At 44.8% G+C, this 19755-nt stretch overlaps 1 protein-coding gene across 1 annotated transcript in view; it reads right to left on the bottom strand.

The window, feature by feature from the left end:
* Nucleotides 1-19755, bottom strand: part of LOC126417005 (kinesin-like protein KIF26A) — a 247829-nt gene that overhangs the window by 56916 nt on the left and 171158 nt on the right. Inside the window, exons 8-10 of the mRNA XM_050084892.1 lie at nucleotides 18360-18522; nucleotides 10513-10726; nucleotides 863-1398 (exon numbers count right to left, since the gene is read on the bottom strand). Of these exons, the coding sequence (XP_049940849.1) occupies nucleotides 863-1398; nucleotides 10513-10726; nucleotides 18360-18522 (913 nt within the window). The remainder of the gene's footprint in view (nucleotides 1-862; nucleotides 1399-10512; nucleotides 10727-18359; nucleotides 18523-19755) is intronic.

Below are 19755 nucleotides of genomic sequence, written 5' to 3'. Positions count from 1 at the left end.
GGAATGCTGATGTCTGTGTTTTACCCACTGTTCTAGCATGTCACACAGATTTGCTGTGGCGTTATAGTCAGCTGATTTTGCAGGTCAATCGAGATGTAAGAAGGTAGTGAACTGTTCAGAAAACCAATCAATTATTCTTCCAGCCAACGATCTTCTCTGTCGTCTTTATGTGCCCATGTGAGCATGGGCCTCTTGTGAGGTGACCACTCCAAATGTTCAATGCATGCAATTCCAGTCGCAATGTTCTCTCACTAACGGGTTGGAATGGACCTTTATTCACCGCCTGCAGCAATTCCTATCGGATTTGGAAGTGATTTTGATTCACAAGCCATGAAACGCACCTCTGGGGCCTCTCAGTCAGGATTTTTTCCCGACCACGGTTCTGACGTCATTTTTCGTGGCCACGTGTGTTTCACCACTGCTTATAGACAATGTGGACCAGTCTACCGCGAAACACCAACAAATCCAGCTACATTATACACTGTATGGCCACGGGCAGCGTCAAACACGATTGTGCCTTTTTGACCCTCTGTCACGTCCTTACATTTACCCATATTTAAGTAGAACGTACGCTTGAAACATAAATGTCTGATCCCTATCACTTTACGCTCATATAGAGACATTGCACTCGCAGTAGAGCAGGTGGCTCGATTGCTACGCTATCAGTAATGGCTTAACAATTCGTCTTTGTGTGCACACTGGGGCGCATGCACAGTCCAGAGAGCTTACTTAGTCCCGTGAGTTTACTTAGTATTGTTTAGTGTGAAGAATGTTCCAATACAATGTCAAAAAAATATTAGAATTACAAAAAATGCTTACTAGCTGACCTTGCCTTGTAGAAGCAGAGGGAGGGGTGCGTTACCTTGAGCGGTCCGTCGATCCAGGTCTCCCTCTTGCCGGCGATGAACTTGGCGTCGCTGGCGACCCTGCTCCTGGAGACGCGCGGGCCGTCGATCCAGCGCTCGTCGTGCGCCGCTGCGGCTGCCGCAGCTGCGGCCGCCGCGGCCGCCTTGAGGAAGCCCGCGGGGAAGGCGCCGGCGAGGCGCTGCGCGCGCAGCTGCTGCTGCAGCGGCGGCGCTCTGTGCTGCGGGCTCGCGTCTGCCGCCTGTGGCGGGCTGCGCTGGTGCCGGCGCGGCAGCGTCGTCGTGTGGTTATGGTTGTGGTTGTTGTAGGCGTGGTTGTGGTTGTGGCCGTTGTGGAGGGTCGCGCCCTCGTTGACAGAGTCCTCGGCGGCGCCCCTGGCCGGCCGCTGGTGGTGTACGGCGCGGGTAGGCGACCCCTTGGCCTGGTGCTGCGGGCTGCCCTTGGCGGCAGAGCCATCTGCTGGCGGCGGCGACAAGCTGCCCTGCCCGTTCACCGCCGCCGCCTTTGCAGTTCTCGTCGGGGAAGACCTCGCGCCTTTCAGAAACATATTCGCTTAGTGAGAACAACCAGCAATCACAGAATCACAGAAAAACATCTACACGTCGTTTTTTTTTTTTTTTTTAGTTTGGAACAACCAAATACTCACCAATTACGCAAAAAAATGTTCCAGATGTAAAGATAATAAAGATAATACGCTCCAGTCACATTTCTGTGACCACCGCCTATGTTCGTGTTAACGTACAATAACTACTCACAGATGGCAGGTGGCAGTGGAAAACCTTCCGTATCCTGATGTTCTCAAAACCCAACAACCACCATCTGATGCCTCTTCCTATCGCCCTATATGTCTCACCTCGGTGTTCAGCAAGCTCTTGGAATCCATCCTTACCCGGCGCAGCCATCACCACCTCCACCGACACTACCACCTCTCCAACACCCATGTAGCTTTTGATCTTCCTTCTCTGCCGGTGACCGACTCCTATGCCTCACTCCTCTCCCTCCAGTTTAACTCCCGTCGCTCTGCCATTTTAGTCTCCCTCGACCTCGAAAAGGCCTACGACCGTGTCTGGCAACCCAATCTCCTGTTTAAACTCCAGACATATGCCCTACCTATCAAATATGTCTGTCTGATTGCCTCCTTCCTCTCCCACCGCCCCTCCTATGTTACCATCCATAACGCCGATTCCCGCACCTTCTACCCCTCCATGGGAGTGCCCCAGGCCTCTGTCCTCTCCCCTCTCCTCTACCTCCTGTACACGGCAGATATGCCCCAACCCTTCCTCCCCTCCGGTACACCTCCTGCAGTATGCCAATGAAACTGCCTTCCTCACCCTCGCTCCTACCCTTCAACGGTCACCTTGACATTATTGCTGCATGGTGTAACCAGTGGCTCCCGAAAATCAAGACCCAGGCAATCATCATAGGTCGTACCACTCGCTCCTTTCAGTTCCTTGATTTTTCCCTTACCATCTGCACCCGTCTTGTCCACCTCTCCCCCACGCTCACCTATCTTGGCGTCACTATTGACTGTCACCTTACCTGGATCCCTCATCTCCGCTCTATCCAATCCAAAGCCCATAACCGCCTCCGACTCCTTAAACGCTCTGTCCAGACATGGGGGTTGAACTCCTCTACCAATCTCCACACCTACAAATCCTGAATCCGTCCCATCCTCTGTTATGACAGTCCCATCTGGATATCCACCCCCCCCCCCCCCTCATATTCTATAAGTCCCTCCAGATCCTGAAGCACCATGCACTCGGCTTCGCCTTCCATATATGCCTCCTGTCCCCCATGCAGATCCTCTATGACCTGATTCCTTTCCCCCCATCTACTCCTTTTCCTAGAACATATCGCGTCCTCTACACCTCCCGCCGACTTGATCCCCCTCATCCTCTAGTTGCTCCTCTCCTCTCCAATCCCTGCCCTCAGACTTACCTTCAGCATTGTGTGCCCCCTATCCTCCACCTCTATACCATTCATCTCCTTTCCCAAGGTGTCTTCCCTTGTCTTTTCCTCCCAGATGATGCCCTCTCTCCCTCCATTTATCCCTCCTATCAACTCTGATCCTCACCTCCCCCTCCCTCCCTCTGTTCTTTCCCCAGGGTCCCTCTCTCGCCCTTCTCGGCTCCCTCCTTTTTTCTTATCCTCTTCTCCCCCTCCCCCCAAATCTGCCGCTGTGTCGCCTCTATAATGCTGTTTTAAGTGAGTGCTCAGTGTTGTGCATCCCCAGTCAATATTGCGACTAGCCACCATGCTGTCCCTAGGTGTGTTTTTAACTGTTGCGAATGGAAACCAGACCGACGCTGTGTTTTTTAATTGTGCCTGTGTACTTACTGTGTGTTTTAACCAGCTTAACCGACTCTTTGTTTTTATATTTTCTTCGCAACCTATTCGCCTCGTTTCACTTTTTAACAGTCACCGTTTTTATCGCCTGTTTTTATTGTTATATCTCCTTATTATGTTTTTAAACTTTTCTGTAGGCTGCAGAGCGGCATATTGTGCTGCTGCCAAGGCCCTCCCCCTTCTGGGGGGGGGGGGCTAGAAATCCAACAAAGAAATAAAAAAACAGGTGGCAGCACTAGCAGTGGAAGGTATATAAAGTGTGTTGGGCGGATAGGGGGGGGGGGGAGGGGACGACGACGACGCTTAACAAATTGCAGTAGTTGTCATAATGTGAAAACCAAATGATCTGTCTGACGTCCGATTATTGGCTTCTGGGTTAGGTGTGGAAGCATTTCCGCAATGGCTAAGTTTGCAAAGTGTTCGCGTGCTGTCGTAGATCAAGTATACCGTGCGTGCCAAAATGGTGCTGTCCAAAACCAGCGCCGATGCAGTTGTGGTGCAAATGGTTCAAATGGCTCTGCGCACTATGGAACTTAACATCTGAGGTCATCAGTCCCCTATAACGTAAAACTACTTAAACCTAACTAACCTAAGAACATCACACACATCCATTCCCGAGGCAGGATTTGAACCTGCGACCGCAGCGGTCGCGCGGTTCCAGACTGTAGCATCTAGAACCGCTCGGCCACTACGGCCGGCAGTTGTGGTGCACTGCAGGCCATAGATGAGTGGGGTAAATGACGGATGCGGAGATGTGTGTGGACGAAGAGCAATGCCACTGTTAAGCAACTGCCAGGTGCACCAAGGGGCTACCAACAGTGCTTTCTCAAGGACCGTTCAGACGTTGCTGCGTATGGACCTCCGCAGCAGGCGCCGGGTTCAGGTTCATGCAACCATGCATCGGCGATGAAGGCTGGAACTTGCTCACCAGTAGCGCAACTGGACGTTCGGTGAATGGCGACAGGTAGCCTTCTCATCTGAATCATGTTTCATGCTTCATCAGGCAGACAGCCGGTCTCGTGTACAGCGGAAAACGTCTGAAAGCATATACCTTGCAACAATCGTCGGAAGGATCTAGGCTGGAGGAGGGAGCGCCATGGCCAGGGGAACTATCGTGGCATTCCCTGGGTGATCTCGTCATTCTGGAAGGCACAATGGATGAACACAAGCATGCATTCATCTTTGGGGACCATGTCTACCTCTACATGCAGTTTGATCTTCTTCGGCACGATGGCGGCTACCAGCAGCGTAATGCAACTTGTCATACAGCTTGCACTGTACATGCATGTTTCGAAGAGCACGAGGATGAGTTTACCGTACTCCCCTGGCCACCGTCCGCAGCTCGTGGTCGTGCGGTAGGGTTCTCTCTTCCCGCGCCCGGGTTTCCGGGTTCGATTCCCGGCGGGGTCAGGGATTTTCTCTGCCTCATGATGACTGGGTGTTGTGTGATGTCCTTAGGTTAGTTAGGTTTAAGTAGTTCTACGTTCTAGGGGACTGATGACCATAGATGTTAAGTCCCATAGTGCTCAGAGCCATTTTTTTCCCCTGGCCACCAAACTTCCCGGATTTAAACCCTATCGAGAATGTGTTGGGCCATCTAGATCGGGCTATGCAACCGAGAAATGTACCGCAGCTGGCCACAGCACTGGATCAAAATGGCTCCACATCCCTTTCAGTGCCTTCCAGAACCTCACTGACTTTCTTTCTGAACGTCTCGCAGAGATTTTCACTGCAAGAGGGGTTTTTCCGATTTTTGACAGGTGGTCACACTAATATGACTAGACTTTATCTTCAGAGGGAATGTCTCTGTGCTAATACTGGCCACCACGTAAGACCCCCCCCCCCCCCCAACTTTTCATTTTCAAACGGGAACCCTCTCTTTATTATTGCAGATTCAAATTCTACGCCACAAAATTCCTAGGGTTTACCTGAGACCATTTTTTTCCATTTATGGTGGATGGCGCTGTAACCGGCACGAGAGTTACGGCAGTTGGACAGGAAATCAGTCACTCTGGTAGTGAGATTCGAGGGGACTCACTGAAATCAAGCATCCTGCCGCTGTGGGGTCTCAAACCCTGAAGGCAACAGAAAGCTACGTTATGTTATAAGTAGCTTATTTGCCAGTCTTTTAAATGAGTAAACGTGTAATTTTTGCTGTATAGTCCACCTGCTTAGCTGGATGGTAATGTGCTCGCCTGCCATGCAACTGGGCCCGGGTTCGATTTCTGTCCGGGTTAGAGATTTTCCCCGCTCAGGGACTGGACGTTGTGTTGTCCTCATCATCATTCTATCCTCATCGCTGGCGCGCGGGTCGCCCAATGTGGGGTCGACTGAAATAAGACTTGCACTTAGTGGCCAAACTTCCCCGGATGGGGCCTCCTGGCTAACGATGCCATACGCTAATTTCATTTTTTTGGTTTATAATCAAATTTATCAAATTAAATTAAAATTTTTAACGATTGTTCCAACTGTTTAGAAAAAAGGTTTGCATTTTTATTGGGAATTTAATGTAGAATCAAACGAGTCGGTTCATAGTTGCAAAAACATGAAAACCTGAATTTTATCAATTGCATCATCTACCATGACAAAAGAATGTTTGCGTATTTTTTGGCTTAGAATCCGAATCTGCAATAAAAAAAAAAAAACGTTGTTCCTCATGGGGTGGTGCGTGGACGGGGGGGGGGGGGGGAGATCAGGATCTGGCCAGTTCCAGAAAAGACAGATATCCCCCTTAAAATATTAGCTTTTAATCTAGATAATGTTTTATGTATGATGGGTATTTTTCGAGGTATTTAGTTGTTCCACATTTAAAAAAAATCCTATGTATCTTCCATGTATCTGTATATCTTTATATATGTATCGATGCACACACTCGTGAGGCAAAACATTATGACTGCTACCTACGGTGGCGTTGTGCCTACGTGATGCAGTATATTAGAGGAGCAAGATCGAATAAGGACTCATTCTAGCGACGATACCCGCCAGAAATAAGCGATTTTGATGAAGGTCAGAATGCAACAGGTTGGCGCTTTGGAAAGAGGTTCTCAGCGTGGCGACGCTGGATATGTGTTCATGTGCGTCTATGGAAAGTGACTGAAGGACGGTGCGACGAGTAAATGACGGGGTGTTAAATGTCGGTGGCTAGGCTGCTCTGGACAGATTGCGATCTGTGGCAGACCTGGTGAGAGTAGAATGCTGCTACAGGCACAAGTGCATAGGAGCACATCGTTCAGTTAACATTACAGAATACGAGGCACCCAAGCAGACGACCATTACAAGTTCCCATGTCCGAAAGAACAGCCACCACACATGCAGTGTAATTCAGTTGCCACTACCTGTAGACTTTATGCAAACCACAACGCATTCAAAAACCACAATTGAGATATTCTCTCGCTTGCTACCTGCAAATTATTAATCCTACAGAAAAAATGAACAGTCTCTAGAATATTTCTGTAGGAAATTTAATGTAGGTAAATTGTCTACTGGGAAACTTTTCAAATAAAAATGGGTCAAATGGCTCTGAGTACTATGGGACTTAACGTCTGAGGTCCTAACTAACCTAAGGACATCACACACATCCATGCCCGGGGCAGGATTCGAACCTGCGACCGTAGCGGTCGCGCTGTTCTAGACTGAAGCGCCTAGAACCGCTCGGCCACACAGGCTGGCGGATACTTTTCGTTGGAGGCCACGATTTTTGAGTAATTCAAGAAAATCTCGTTTAAAGGTCACTTTTGTACGTTTTTATTGAGTAATTCGAAAAGTATGATCTCTAGCGTAAACGTATCCCAGTGAAAAGCTTAAATTTCCTACAAAAAGGTCCCGTCAATTTTTTCTGTAAGACTAGTAGCTTGCACATAGCAAGTGAGGGAATATGAAAATCTCGTGCGTTGATTCTGAAGGTTTTACGGGTTGCATCAAACCCATAGCCAGGGTCTGTTGAACCATCTTTTATATAAATATATACGGCCGTTAAGATCATCTGAGTGTGGACGCAACTTCTCTACAGAACTCTTGTGGGAATCAAGCGTGATGCGGCAAGTAACGAATATGGTGGCCAGGGGCAATACGTGAGTAGTGTGTGATAAGTGTGACAAGTTGGAAATTCGTGTCGGACGGAAAGCGAAGCGGTTAAGGCAACAGCTCACGTGAAGTGGCAAATCTGGGTTGCAGTCGCGGTCCGGTACAAATTTTCATTTGTCGTCATTGAATTCATTTCAGTGTCCAATTATGGATGATGTCAGAATTAATTCGTGACCCATTGCGAAGGTTCTCAATGGCCTGGTATTTTCTACTAGTGCTGTTTCGCTAGAGGTTTTACAGTACCTGGACAGAGAAAATGCCTACACTATACTTAAATAAGAACACAAATTAGATAAATATTTTGACGAAAATTGTTTCAGTAGTGAAAAAAATCTGATTTATTTAATGAGGAAAATAATTTTCGATGTTTTTCATTACTTAGAAAGAAAACCAAAATACAAACGACAAAATAAAAATGCCCTTGTTTCTGCTTTGTAAATATTGCTGGATTTGTTTATGAGTATATATTGTCTTTACTAAAGAGCAAATAAATTTACATGTTTTGAAATGTTTGGACGAAACGTTTCCCATTTTGCCAGTTCTCTGAAGTGCTGAGAATTTACCCTACCAGTATGCTCTTTGTCAAAAACATACACTTCGAACTTTGCTTTTGTCATTAGTAAACTTTACATTCTGTTAATATATTTCGATTCTTTCGAAACGAGGATGGCATCTAATAAGCTCAATTTTCACCATTCAGATGCGAAACTGCACAACAGACAGCTGTGAGAATACACGTAATTTTGTTGCCGCTGTGCAAACGAAAATGATGTCTCGTGGCGAACATAACTAAAACAGGAATAAAACACTAAGGGCCATGCAGCAAACTTACTTGCCACGAGTAGTCGATTGGGACGACAGTAAAGTTGCGCTCTACCAAAACTGCGGCTCTGTAGGATTGGTAAACTACATAAATGACATGGTAAATGGTAGGATTACAGATAGTATTGGTAGCACTGCTAGGGGAAGATACACTAATGAATGAATGAAAAAGAGAGACTGAGAGCCGGTGGCTTCTCTTTTCTTTTAGTTTGTTTGTTTTGCAGATAATTAGAACTGCACAACGTTGAATATCAGTATACTGTGAACTTTGAGTCCTTACAAAATATAAACTGCATTTTTAATGTAATAAAATTACTTTGTAGCTTCTGCACTTTTATGTAACCGAAGTGACTGCTTTTGTTACAAGTATAGTTCTCATAAACAACGTAAAATAATATATATAATTGTTGTTTTTATTTTGTACTCAGCAGATCGTTCTCGTCATGATCAAAGACAAGTGTTTCTTGGTATGATTGATAAATGCGAAAGTTGTTTGTAAGCACCAGAAACATGTTTGATGTAAGTTCAATGAAGAATTGAAGCTACGTTTAATATGTTTTTAGTTTGTGTTTTATTTTAGATTTACCTCTTTTGAGGTAATTACCTTTCCTAGTGCTGTATGGGAAATCTGCATTTACTACAACAACGCTCTCTTTCACGTAACAAATCAACAATTTTCGAATACAATTCGAATTAAAAATTGAAAATTTCAATTATTCTATAAATACGGCTTATTTTTAAGTAGCAGACGTACAACAAAAATGTTCCGTAGGCTATGCAGCCTTTTATATGCCCTCACTCAGATTCTAAATGGTTCATCACTTTCAGTTTCTGGGGGGGAGCTAGTAAGACATACGCAAACAGAGAGATCAGAATGTGGTAGGTATAGAACACATCTAACATACAGGTAACGTGGTGACGATCTTAACAGACCAAGGCTGGTAGGAAAACTGCAAAGTCTACGCTTACTTATTACAGTGTCCGGTAGCCTATGGTAGTTCAACTCCAAGCCAGAATGTCGCTATGTAAAAGGGCTTTACGTTATATTTCTTATATAGCATTATGTTTTTAAATAAATGGAAATTTGTTTATTTACGTAATAAATAAGTTAGTAATAATAGCACATCATAACATGAAAATAGTGGTTGTGTTGAAGGTTGTGTTCGAGTTAAACAAGTGTTCGCAGTGCGCCTGTAAGCTTCTGTGTGGCGAGGTGAGGCGAGAGAGTCACGAGATGTAAAAGAAAGACAGGCCATGGTATGTATCGTGTACATAGTTCCGCATAGTCAGCGCGTACACAACTTTCCCACTAGAGCGCGCCCCACTAAGCACAACAGCGCAGGCGCAGCGCTCGTCCGTCTCCGCGCTACGAGATGGCGCTGCCATAGAGACAGACCAAATTCTGCTTCCGCCGATCCGCGTATTAATATGTAACGCAGCCAATGAGATTGCTGCTAATGTAGAACCTTTTCTCCTCGTGGATCACACTCTCACAGTGATACACGAATGTGCGAGATATTACAACGAGTGTACAGACCTCCGATTAGTCATTCTGCATTTGTCTGTACCAGTCTATAGTCAAGTTTCAGTCTGCGCCTAATAAGATTACCGTATTCCTGTACATAGCCATGGAGAAAGTGACTAGACCCTTTGTCAAGTATCAGAGATATGTGAGAATAAGATTAACATACCAAGACCAAAGGAACTTCAGGTTGTCAATTGTAAACAGCATCCAGAATCAAGTTACGTAATGTCTATGATTTTTATTATTTTAATAAATGTGTGTGAAAATTAACCAAGTTCTGTTTAAAGTTGGTCACCATCAATCTGCTACTCTAAGTGTGCAAGTGGCATTTCTATCATCTGACCTAACGGCAGAAGATAAACATGCCACAATAAGACCACGAGACATATTTCTGACACTCGCCTACTTCGTTAGTGCGACAAGTCAAATAATATGATGGTGTGTGTACTGAAGGTCTTACAGTACGCACACCACAGTATGTATGTCACAACATGTGACACAACAGTTCGTATAACTTCCAGCAGCCGTCTCCAGTGGTGAGTGAGTAACTATTTCCGGTGAGTTTAATAATTCTTAACTGCATATTTAAACCATTTGAGCTTTCGACAACACACGACAAAGTTAAGACCTGTAGTGGGTACCATTTCATTGACATTTTAATTTCCCATGGGCCTCGCACGGAGGCGAGCATTGGCGTAGTATGGCGGAGAAGCCGACTAGTGAGACGTCACATGCCCGTTGTGGGGCCCGTATTTCTCATGTGTGCCAAAGAGTCAGCGTTGACGTCACTGCTCACAGCACATCTGCGCTTGATACCTAGTGACCGTGCCTAGACCCTCGGTATCGGGGTTACGTGGTGAGCGGTCCAGTACCTGCGGCTGCGGTGCGGTAGAGCGGCGGGTGCTCGCCGTCCGTGGCGCTGTCGTCGGCCGCGCAGCCGCTGCTGCTGCCCAGGTAGATGACGGTGTCGGCCGACTGCTCGCTGCTCGACGGCTCCAGCTCGCTGCTGCCCGTCGAGTGGCCCGCCACGCGCTCCTGCAGGCGCGCAGACACCTCCCACGAGATGCCCGACCGCGGGCCGCCGTACTGCAAGCCCGGCGAATACGTCAGGTCACTTCTTTCCGCTCACTGTGCCACTAAACGCATCGGTGTACTTTGTGAAACTGTCAATGGTCTGCGCACTATTCAAACCTGATGGTTAACATTCGGCATGCGAGAATTTTTCTCGTTCAGTCTATATTACTAATGGGATTCTTGTTGCAGACTGCATATCTAAAGGCTTCCGGGAACAACAAAAATTAGATTTTCAGTACGTATGCACATTACAAAATTCAAGTCATCAGCCGCGTTTTTGTACCTGTATACAAGGGGATTCAAGAAGTAATCCTACACATTTGTTTCTGAAAGCAGCTTGGTTTTAGTCAGGATTCCAATACACCATATTGTTCGCCAAGTTTTTGGCTACAAAAGCCTATTTTCCAACATGATCTCCGTTCAATGCGATGGCTTTCGCCACTTTACTGCGCCCGCATAACATATCTCTACTGTTCGACGTCAGAGCCAATGTCTTGCTGCACCAATAACCTCCCCACCATCCACATACCACTTCCCACAGATTGCATCCTTAATGGGTCCAAACAGATGGAAGTCGGAAGGCTCGAGATCCGTGCTGTAGTATGGATGAGGAGGAAAAGTCCAACGAATTTCTCTGGGCTCCCCCCAGGTGCGCTGACTTATGTGTGGTCTTGCGTTGTCATGGAGAAGGAAAAGCACAATACACTTGAGAGGTGATCGTTGCACCATGAGAGAGGACATCAAACAGAATAGCACCTTCTCAGTCCCAGTGCACCGTCGCCATGACTTGTAGAAAGTTTTTAAAATGTTTATGATTTAATATTTGTATCAAATTTAGGAACTATGTACGTATTTTGAGGCAGCATAACTCATGGTGCACAAATTACCTGCATTATATTTATTGAGTGTTTCACAATGAGACCGCTTAGCCATTTCGAACAAACTTCACACATATTTTCAAATCTTTTCGAAACTTTTCTCAGTGACATCCCTAGGAAATACTGAAACGAAAAACCTTTGTCGGTTCCTGCATTTTTGCTGTTCATGCAGTAGAGCTTCAGCATCGTGTATTGTACATATTTTCATTTTTATTATTTGTTTACTTATACTTCTATTCACAAATTATTTTACAGACAGTACTCATATATGCCACTGACTCTACTTGCAAAATTTTGCCACTGTGCGACACATAATTCAAGAGACACGATCTCATAAACATTGAGATGTGCGAGGAAATACGCTTTCTTAAAAAAGAGTCCCAAATTACTCAGACTATATTCATCCAGTGTTTGATAATAAGAGCAGTCACACTACCAAGAAATTAAATGTAATTTGAATTTTTTCTAAGCTTTTACTCTCTTATGTCCCCACAAAATAATGAAACCTACAAAATTAGGGTTTATGTTTCCAACCACTAAGATTTCATATGCCTAACATGAAATATTTAGCACATTAACTTATTTGTAAAGCAGTCAGGTGCCTGAATCTTTTTTATTCATGGGAGTGCGATTCTTTGAATCGGGGCAATACTGGTGTTTGTACATACTATTATCACGCTTTCGCTGAGCCCCTCACTCTGAATATATGTTAATTTGCAATTATTAAATATTGCAATTTGAACTGAATTGAGATGTTTTCGTTGATAGAAAATAAAACAGTTAGTTTCATGAGATGTAGTAGTCTAAATACCCTATAATATAACCTTTCTATTTCCACAAAATGAATCTCTTTTAGCGCACACCTGGAATGATCGCAGTTACCCTTTACAAAACGTATTCCTACCCGATTAGTATCATGAATCAAATGATAACTGGAACTTTTTTCCAGAGAGAGACTCGAATCCAGACAATTAATATCTTTCCAATTTGCACCACAGTTTAAAAAAAGAAAACAATAGTATATCCATTTAGTCAATAATTATTTCCGGGTCACTTTTCTTAGGTATTAGTTATTACTTTGAAACAAAAGGAATGCTGTCTGGCAGACTTTTAGTTGGCAGCTTTAGCATAAGTTGTTTCCAGATGGTGATTGGTGTGTCAACGACACAGCACGTAAATGCGTAATTTTACTATAACAGAGTGATCAAATAGTTACTTAAGCTGAACTTATTAACTTCTTAATATCAAAACTAGATTCTGTGCAGAAACTAAGAGTTGGTATCTTTACTGTAAGAATAATTTACATTGACACTGAAATGTGAAAATGGTTTTATTACCTTACTTAACCTTTTATTAATTCTATCTTCACCTTCTCCCTCCCACTCAATACCCGATATTTAAAGCATCGCACTCCGTTTTAAGAAAAGCTAGTTTTTCAGGCATCTCGATGTCTATGACATCATACATCCTGAACTATGAACAGTATAAAATTTTTATTTTGCAGGTGCATCCAGTGGTATATATGAATACTATCTCCAAAATGCGGTGTGAATAGAGTTAGCAGCAAAGAAGAAATAAATTAAAACAGCAATCGGATGCTGAAATTTTACTTCACGAACAGCGAAAATGTACATTTTTTTCGTTTCTGCGTGAAAAAGCTGCGAAACAATTTGAAATGATGTGTAAAGTTTGTTGTTGTCAAATACTCTCATTCTCAAATACTGAATGAATATGGGCCGGGTAATTGCTGCGCCTGAGTTATGCTGGCACAAAACACGTACTCAATTTGTAACTTTAATGCTTGGCTTATTGTGCAACACGTTTAACGTAAGATTATACGTGGTGTGTCTAAAAAGTTCGGTGAATACTATCAGACAACAAACAAAATAAAAGATACAAACAAATGTTCTTTATTGCCCTTCAAAGTAGTCGGCACCTGCTACAACACACTTTTGACAACGTTCGTACAGATTTTGGAAACTATCAGCAAAGGCCTGCTGTGGAATGGATCGCAGAACGGCTGTCACACGATCTCTGATGGCATTCATGTCCGCACAACGTTAACCTTTCATGGCCGCCTTCAAACCGGGAAACTGGAAGAAGTCCGCAGGAGCCAGATCAGGGGAGTACGGAGGGTGTTCGAGAACAGTTACCATCTTCTGCGCCAGGAATTGGCGCACACGGATCGCGCAATGTGCAGGGGTATTGTCATGGGCAGCACCCATTTTCCATTCCTGTGCAATTCTGGCCGAACCCACCGGATACGTTGTAACAATCGGTTCAAAACGGACTGGTAAAATGCAGCAGTAACGGTTTGACCTACAGGAACAAATTCCTTGCGGATGGTGCCATTGTTGTCGAAGAAAGCGATCAACAGTGTTTTCAACTTGGATTATTGTAGAAGGATTTACTTTTTCTTTGGTACTGGGAAAGAGGGTGAACACCACGACATCGATTACGTTTTGATTCCGTATTGAACTGGCAGCACCAGGTCTCATCTCCCGTGACGATAGTGTTCAGAAGCCATGGATCCTGGTCACACATGGAAATGAAATCACCAGACGTTTCCATCCGTTTTGCTTTCTGCTCATCTGTGAGCTTGTGAGGCACAAATCGGGAGCAGATCTTCCGCTTACCCAACCATCGCGAACGATGGTGTGCACCGTGTCCTTGCTTATGCCCAATTCCTCCGCAATCAATCTGAGAGTCCGTCGCCAATCTTGTGCCAGCATTTGTTGCACTTTCTCAATCTTTTCTGGGGTTGTGCCCGTCGATGGCCGACGTGAACGTGGCTCATCCTCAGTTGTTTTCTTCCCTTCACGGAAGCGTTCAAATCGTTCGGAAACACATTTTCTGCTCACGGCTTCCCTCCCGTACACCTGCACCAACATTGCAGTCTTCCCCTACTTCTAGCAGAACTTGATGTTTACACGTTGCTCCATTGTGCTCTGACACCTCCTCTCACACGACTACGTTCAACTGGTCGCAGTCTGTTTACACAGCCAGTCATATGCCGTCCATGCTATGTATCGATTTTCCTCAAATCTCTGAAGATCCATGCGCATGCACACACATATGCGCTAAGTTGCCGTTCAGATATGACACCATTCACCGAACTTTTTAGACTACCGCGTGCATCTTAGTTTCCTCTGCGCCAACCACTGTATGAGAACTACGCTAGCATAAATGGCTCATGTTTCGCCCAGCCCGCGTCAAAACGTTTTCTAAACGTTTGACCAGCTGGAGCTACCAATTCTGTCACTTTTATTTCTGTCCAAGCCCTGCTTAGCCCACAATTTTGAAAGAAATCGGTGATGACGAGTAGGCGAGGCCCGCTTGTTAGTAGATTATAACATTACTTTCAATTTTTAATTTCAGTCAACGATTACACGAAAAATACTGAAAATCAAGTTTTTGTTGTTCCTGGAAGCCGTTAGATAGGCAGCCAGCAAGTGGCAATGGGTGTTTGTAAGTTTTAGTAGCACGCCGATTAAGAAGCACTATAATTCAATATTTTGACAGATAGACTAAATAAGTGCTTTGATGTAAAAAAGAGAAGTTGAGTGCTTTTATTCTGGAAAAAAGGTTCTAATAATGCCAAGTATGTATAGTACAAATTTTTGTCATGTCCTCAATTTTGTTTCTGGTTGGCTTATCTTTTATTTCTTAAGACCTTTTAACATTGCAGCGCGTCAGCAATCGTGAATAGTTTAATGATTATAAAGAATCCGCCTCGACTGCAAATAGAAACCCGATGTTGACCTAGGTTTCGGCGCGGATAACCACGCCTTCTTCAGAACACACTAAAACTACAAACTGCCTAAAGAGGCATGGGCCAACATTAATACAGAACGCCCAAAAGGGCAAAAGACTCGCACAAATTGTAAAATAAACGGTACTTGTGTACCATGTCAATAGCTGTACTTATCTCAAACGTCAGAAGCGTGCTCCCTCACCCCAGCCAACATTCGGTGGGCGGCGAGCTCTCAGTTTACCGAACGTTGGCTGGGATGAAGATGCACGCTTCTGACGTTTGAGATAAGTACAGCTATTGACATGGTACACAAGTACCGTTGATTTTACATTTTGTTCGAGTCTGTATTAATGTTGGACCATGCCTCTTTAGGCAGTTTGTAGTTTTAGTGTGTTCTGAAGAAGGCGTGGTTATCCGCGCGGAAACCTAGGTCAACATCCGGTTTCTATTTGCAATCGAGGCGGATTCTTTATGATCATTATATTTACTGCTTACATTGGTATTTGATTTTATGTTCGAGGAGGTTAATGCAAACGAAACGTACATTCCATATTTCGCATTTTATTTTGTATACTAATAATAAATCTGTAAAAATGTCGTGTCTGTCTCTTTGTCTGTTTCAACACGCCTCTCCAAAATTAGTTGACGAATTTTGATGGGGTTTTAACAGGTAACTTGAGCATAGCTTGTGGCACCAATACAGGCTTTATTCCATCAAAATCGAATCGCGAAAAAAGAGATCGTAATTAAAGTTTTATCCATATTAATATTATTAATGCCAAAGCAACTCTGTTCCCTTTTTACGAATAACCCGCAGGACGAATTTTGATGAAATTTGGTATGGAAATAGTTCGAACCTTGAGGAAGAATGTAGGCTACTTTAGAAAGTGTGTAGTACAAGATACTCACTGATTTGAAGAATATTACGGGAGTTAAGGAAAATACTTACTTTTCGAAAAAGCTGTTTACTCTTTGACTTTTGATCTTTATCATATTTGTGAAAATGCTTTTATTGTTTGAAATGTGTTGCGTGTCATGATTCAAAGTAATGGGTAAAATTCTTATGCAATCTTTAATAAGTTTATACTTCCACACCATTTGTTGCATAATGTACACGCTGTGTAATTTGTAGCTACTGAACAGCACGATGCATACGTGCGTGCTTCCACCCATGCCCTTCTGCACGCAGTGCTCGGCAGCGAGGCTGCACATATCGACGTATCACCTGTTGCGACAGCTTGGGAGGGACAGAGTGGCGCGCACATCACGAGCTATGCTTAGCCAAACAGGCAGACACGTGACGGTAGCTGATATTACGCACGTACAGTAGCTTACTTACTCTCAATCACTCATCATAACAAAGCTACTGACATCCGAGTGCAGCTAGTTATGCAGGGTGAAAAGTATTTAAACCGACAAACTCTGAGAGGTTATAGGGGACACCAAAACAAATATTTTTTCCTATTGTCATTTTTTCCTATGAGGATTATTTAAACCGGTGGAGGCCGTATTACGCTCTTCAGTTGTTAGAGGCCGTATTACTATCTCCAGTTGTAGGCAAATGATGTCCACCAGTGTGGTAGTGCATTGTCTCTGTTTACTAATGGAGCGATACATCTGGAGTGAGTACACTGACATGGTTGGTGCGTACTACGTAGCGCTACACAACGGACGAGCTGTACAGCGGGTTTATCAATAACAATATCCTTATCGCCGTATCCCGCATCATACGACCTTTGCTGCGTGACACCAAGTCATTTAGCAGATTACTTGGACAGGGACGCTGTCGCACGGTAAGAACGCTGCAATTTTAGGAAGCTGTCTTGCAGCATGTGGAGTGGGATCCTTCAATCAGCACTCGTGCAATTGCACATAACGTGGGGACGAATCAGACGAATGTAAGAAGAGCCCTTCGAGAACAATTGTTGCGTCCATTTCACATACAGCGTGTCCACAACCTGGAACCAGCTGATTACCCACCCAGAGCACAGTTTTCGCAGTGGTACCTGGAACAGTGCGGAATGCAAACTACATTTTCATCCCCCGTGTTGTTTACTGATGAAGCAACATTCGGGCGTGATGGAGTCGTCAACATGCACAATTCGCATGTTTGGAATGACGATAACCCACTTGCCACAGTTACTAGCGCTCATCAAGTGCGGTTCTTCGTTAATGTGTGGGTCGGTGTTGTTGGGGACTGTTTAATTGTGGCCGTATCTGCTACCTAGGCCATTAAATGGCAGGCACTATTACAATTTTCTCGCCAGAGCATTGCCAGAATTGCTGGAAGACGTCCCGCTCCCTATAAGACAACGCATGTGGTTCCGAGATGACGGGGCGCCGGCACATTTCAGTCGTCGTGTGCGTCGATTCCTGGACAGACGGTTCCCAAAAACGTGGATTGGCAGAGGTGGTCCTGTTCCATGGCCTTCTCGATCCCCAGATATGTCCCCTCTGGACTTTGTTGTGTGGGGAGAGATGCGTAACCTTGTTTACTCAACTCCTGTTGCATCAGAAGAGGATCTGGTTGCCTGGATAGTAGCAGTAGCAGGAACAATTCGTGATACTCCTGGCGTTTTTGCCCATGTCAGACAGAACATCATCCGACGGTGTCACCTTTGTTTACGTGTTAATGGTGCCATTTTTGAAAACCTCCTCTAATTGAAATTGGGTTGTGTTAATGTGTTCTCTCTTGGTCATAAAAAATGGAAAAGTGTTTGTTAGTTTAATTAATTTCCCGCTAGTGAAATCTTCCTCTACCGGTTTAAATGACATTAGGGAAAAATATTTGTTTTGATGTCCCCTACAACCTCCCAGAGTTTGTCGGTTTTCACCCTGTAAATAAGTCATTTTTTTGTTAACGAAAAAGATATTAAAAATCACCCTGCGATCCTGTCTATATCAATATCTCTGACAAATTTTTATTGTAGTATTTCAAAATATTGGTATCGATACGAAACATCGTAGCAAACGTGGTACTAGAACGTCGCTAGTGGTGTCATTGCTAGGTCACCTTGTTGGCGCGGTGGCGCAGCCGGTGAATGCGCGCCGCCAGCTGCAGCGTGGCCAGCGTGTCGCTGTAGTGGTGTGCACGCGCAGACACGTGCACCAGCATGGCCGCGTGGCACGTCAGTGACCCCAGGCACTCGCGCAGCAGCTGTGTCAGCCGGTGCTCCCTGCAGCACGCCACACACGGGGGTCAGCTCACAGCCGCCAACACTACCTGCTCACAAAACACTGTAGTGGTGTGCGCGTGCAGACACGTGCACCAGCATGGCTGCGTGGCACGTCAGCGACCCCAGGCACTCGTGCAGCAGCTGCGTCAGCCGGTGCTCCCTGCAGCACGTCACACACGGGGGTCAGCTCACAGAGCCCACCACTACCTGCTCACAAAACACTGAAGTGGTGTGCGAGCGCAGACACGTGCACCAGCATGGCTGCGTGGCACGTCAGCGAGCCCAGGCACTCACGCAGCAGCTGCGGCAGCCGGTGCTCCCTGCAGCACGTCACACACGGGGTTCAGCTCACAGCGCCCACCACTACCTGCTCACAAAACACTAATTCGATGGTCAGTGAAATTTTTTTTCCAATTTTTTTTTCTCCTACATTAAGAGGAGATTCTGGTCGAGGGGCATGGAAAATGGGTAAAGTTGTAATTGGTTTCATGCAAGGATTGATTGATTTATTAAAATGGGGGTTGTACCAATTTATTAAACATATATTCGTGTATGAGGAAATATTTTAATCTCACAAACAATTAAAAATGGCAGCTGCAGCCCTTGTCAAAGTACGCACCTCACAGCTTGTCCTGGTTTGCGCGAAGCCTTGCACTGACTCGTCGTTACTTCTGAAGCCCATAGAAATAGCGAATTTTTAAATTAGATTGCATCTGGCTGGCTATCGCGATGTGATTCTAAAAAATAACTCGAAAAAAATGGCACCTATTCGAAGAACATCCAAATTTCTTGGCAAGTTTTCTGTATTCAAATGTCAGAAAAAAATATTTTAAATTAGAATTCATATTTTACTATCATTAAAATAATTAAATAAATCGGATAATCTGTCTAGGCTATAGAGCGCTTTCCACGCTGAAAAATTCTGTTTCGAGAGAAGCAAAGTTTTGGAGCAAAAACAACGTTTCAAGGCTTACGGTTAAGCTATGAGCCCAGGACTATCGACAACATCCTTCCTCTTCCTCTCTGGTTCTGAATTTGGTGATGTGTTTTTTTTCAATCTGGACTCTTTTAACAAACTGGGACAATCCTTACTCCGTGACGGCCACGCGTTTCCTGTCAGATTCACTGTGTGATCAAAAGTATCCGCACACCCCCAAAAATTGCCGGCAAGAGTGGCCGAGCGGTTCTAGGCGCTACAGTCTGGAACCGCGCGACCGCTACGGTCGCAGGTGC

This window comes from Schistocerca serialis, chromosome 8 (genome assembly GCF_023864345.2).
Source record: "Schistocerca serialis cubense isolate TAMUIC-IGC-003099 chromosome 8, iqSchSeri2.2, whole genome shotgun sequence".
Classification (NCBI taxonomy): Eukaryota; Metazoa; Arthropoda; class Insecta; order Orthoptera; family Acrididae; genus Schistocerca; species Schistocerca serialis.
This window is presented reverse-complemented; position numbering and strand designations above follow the sequence as displayed.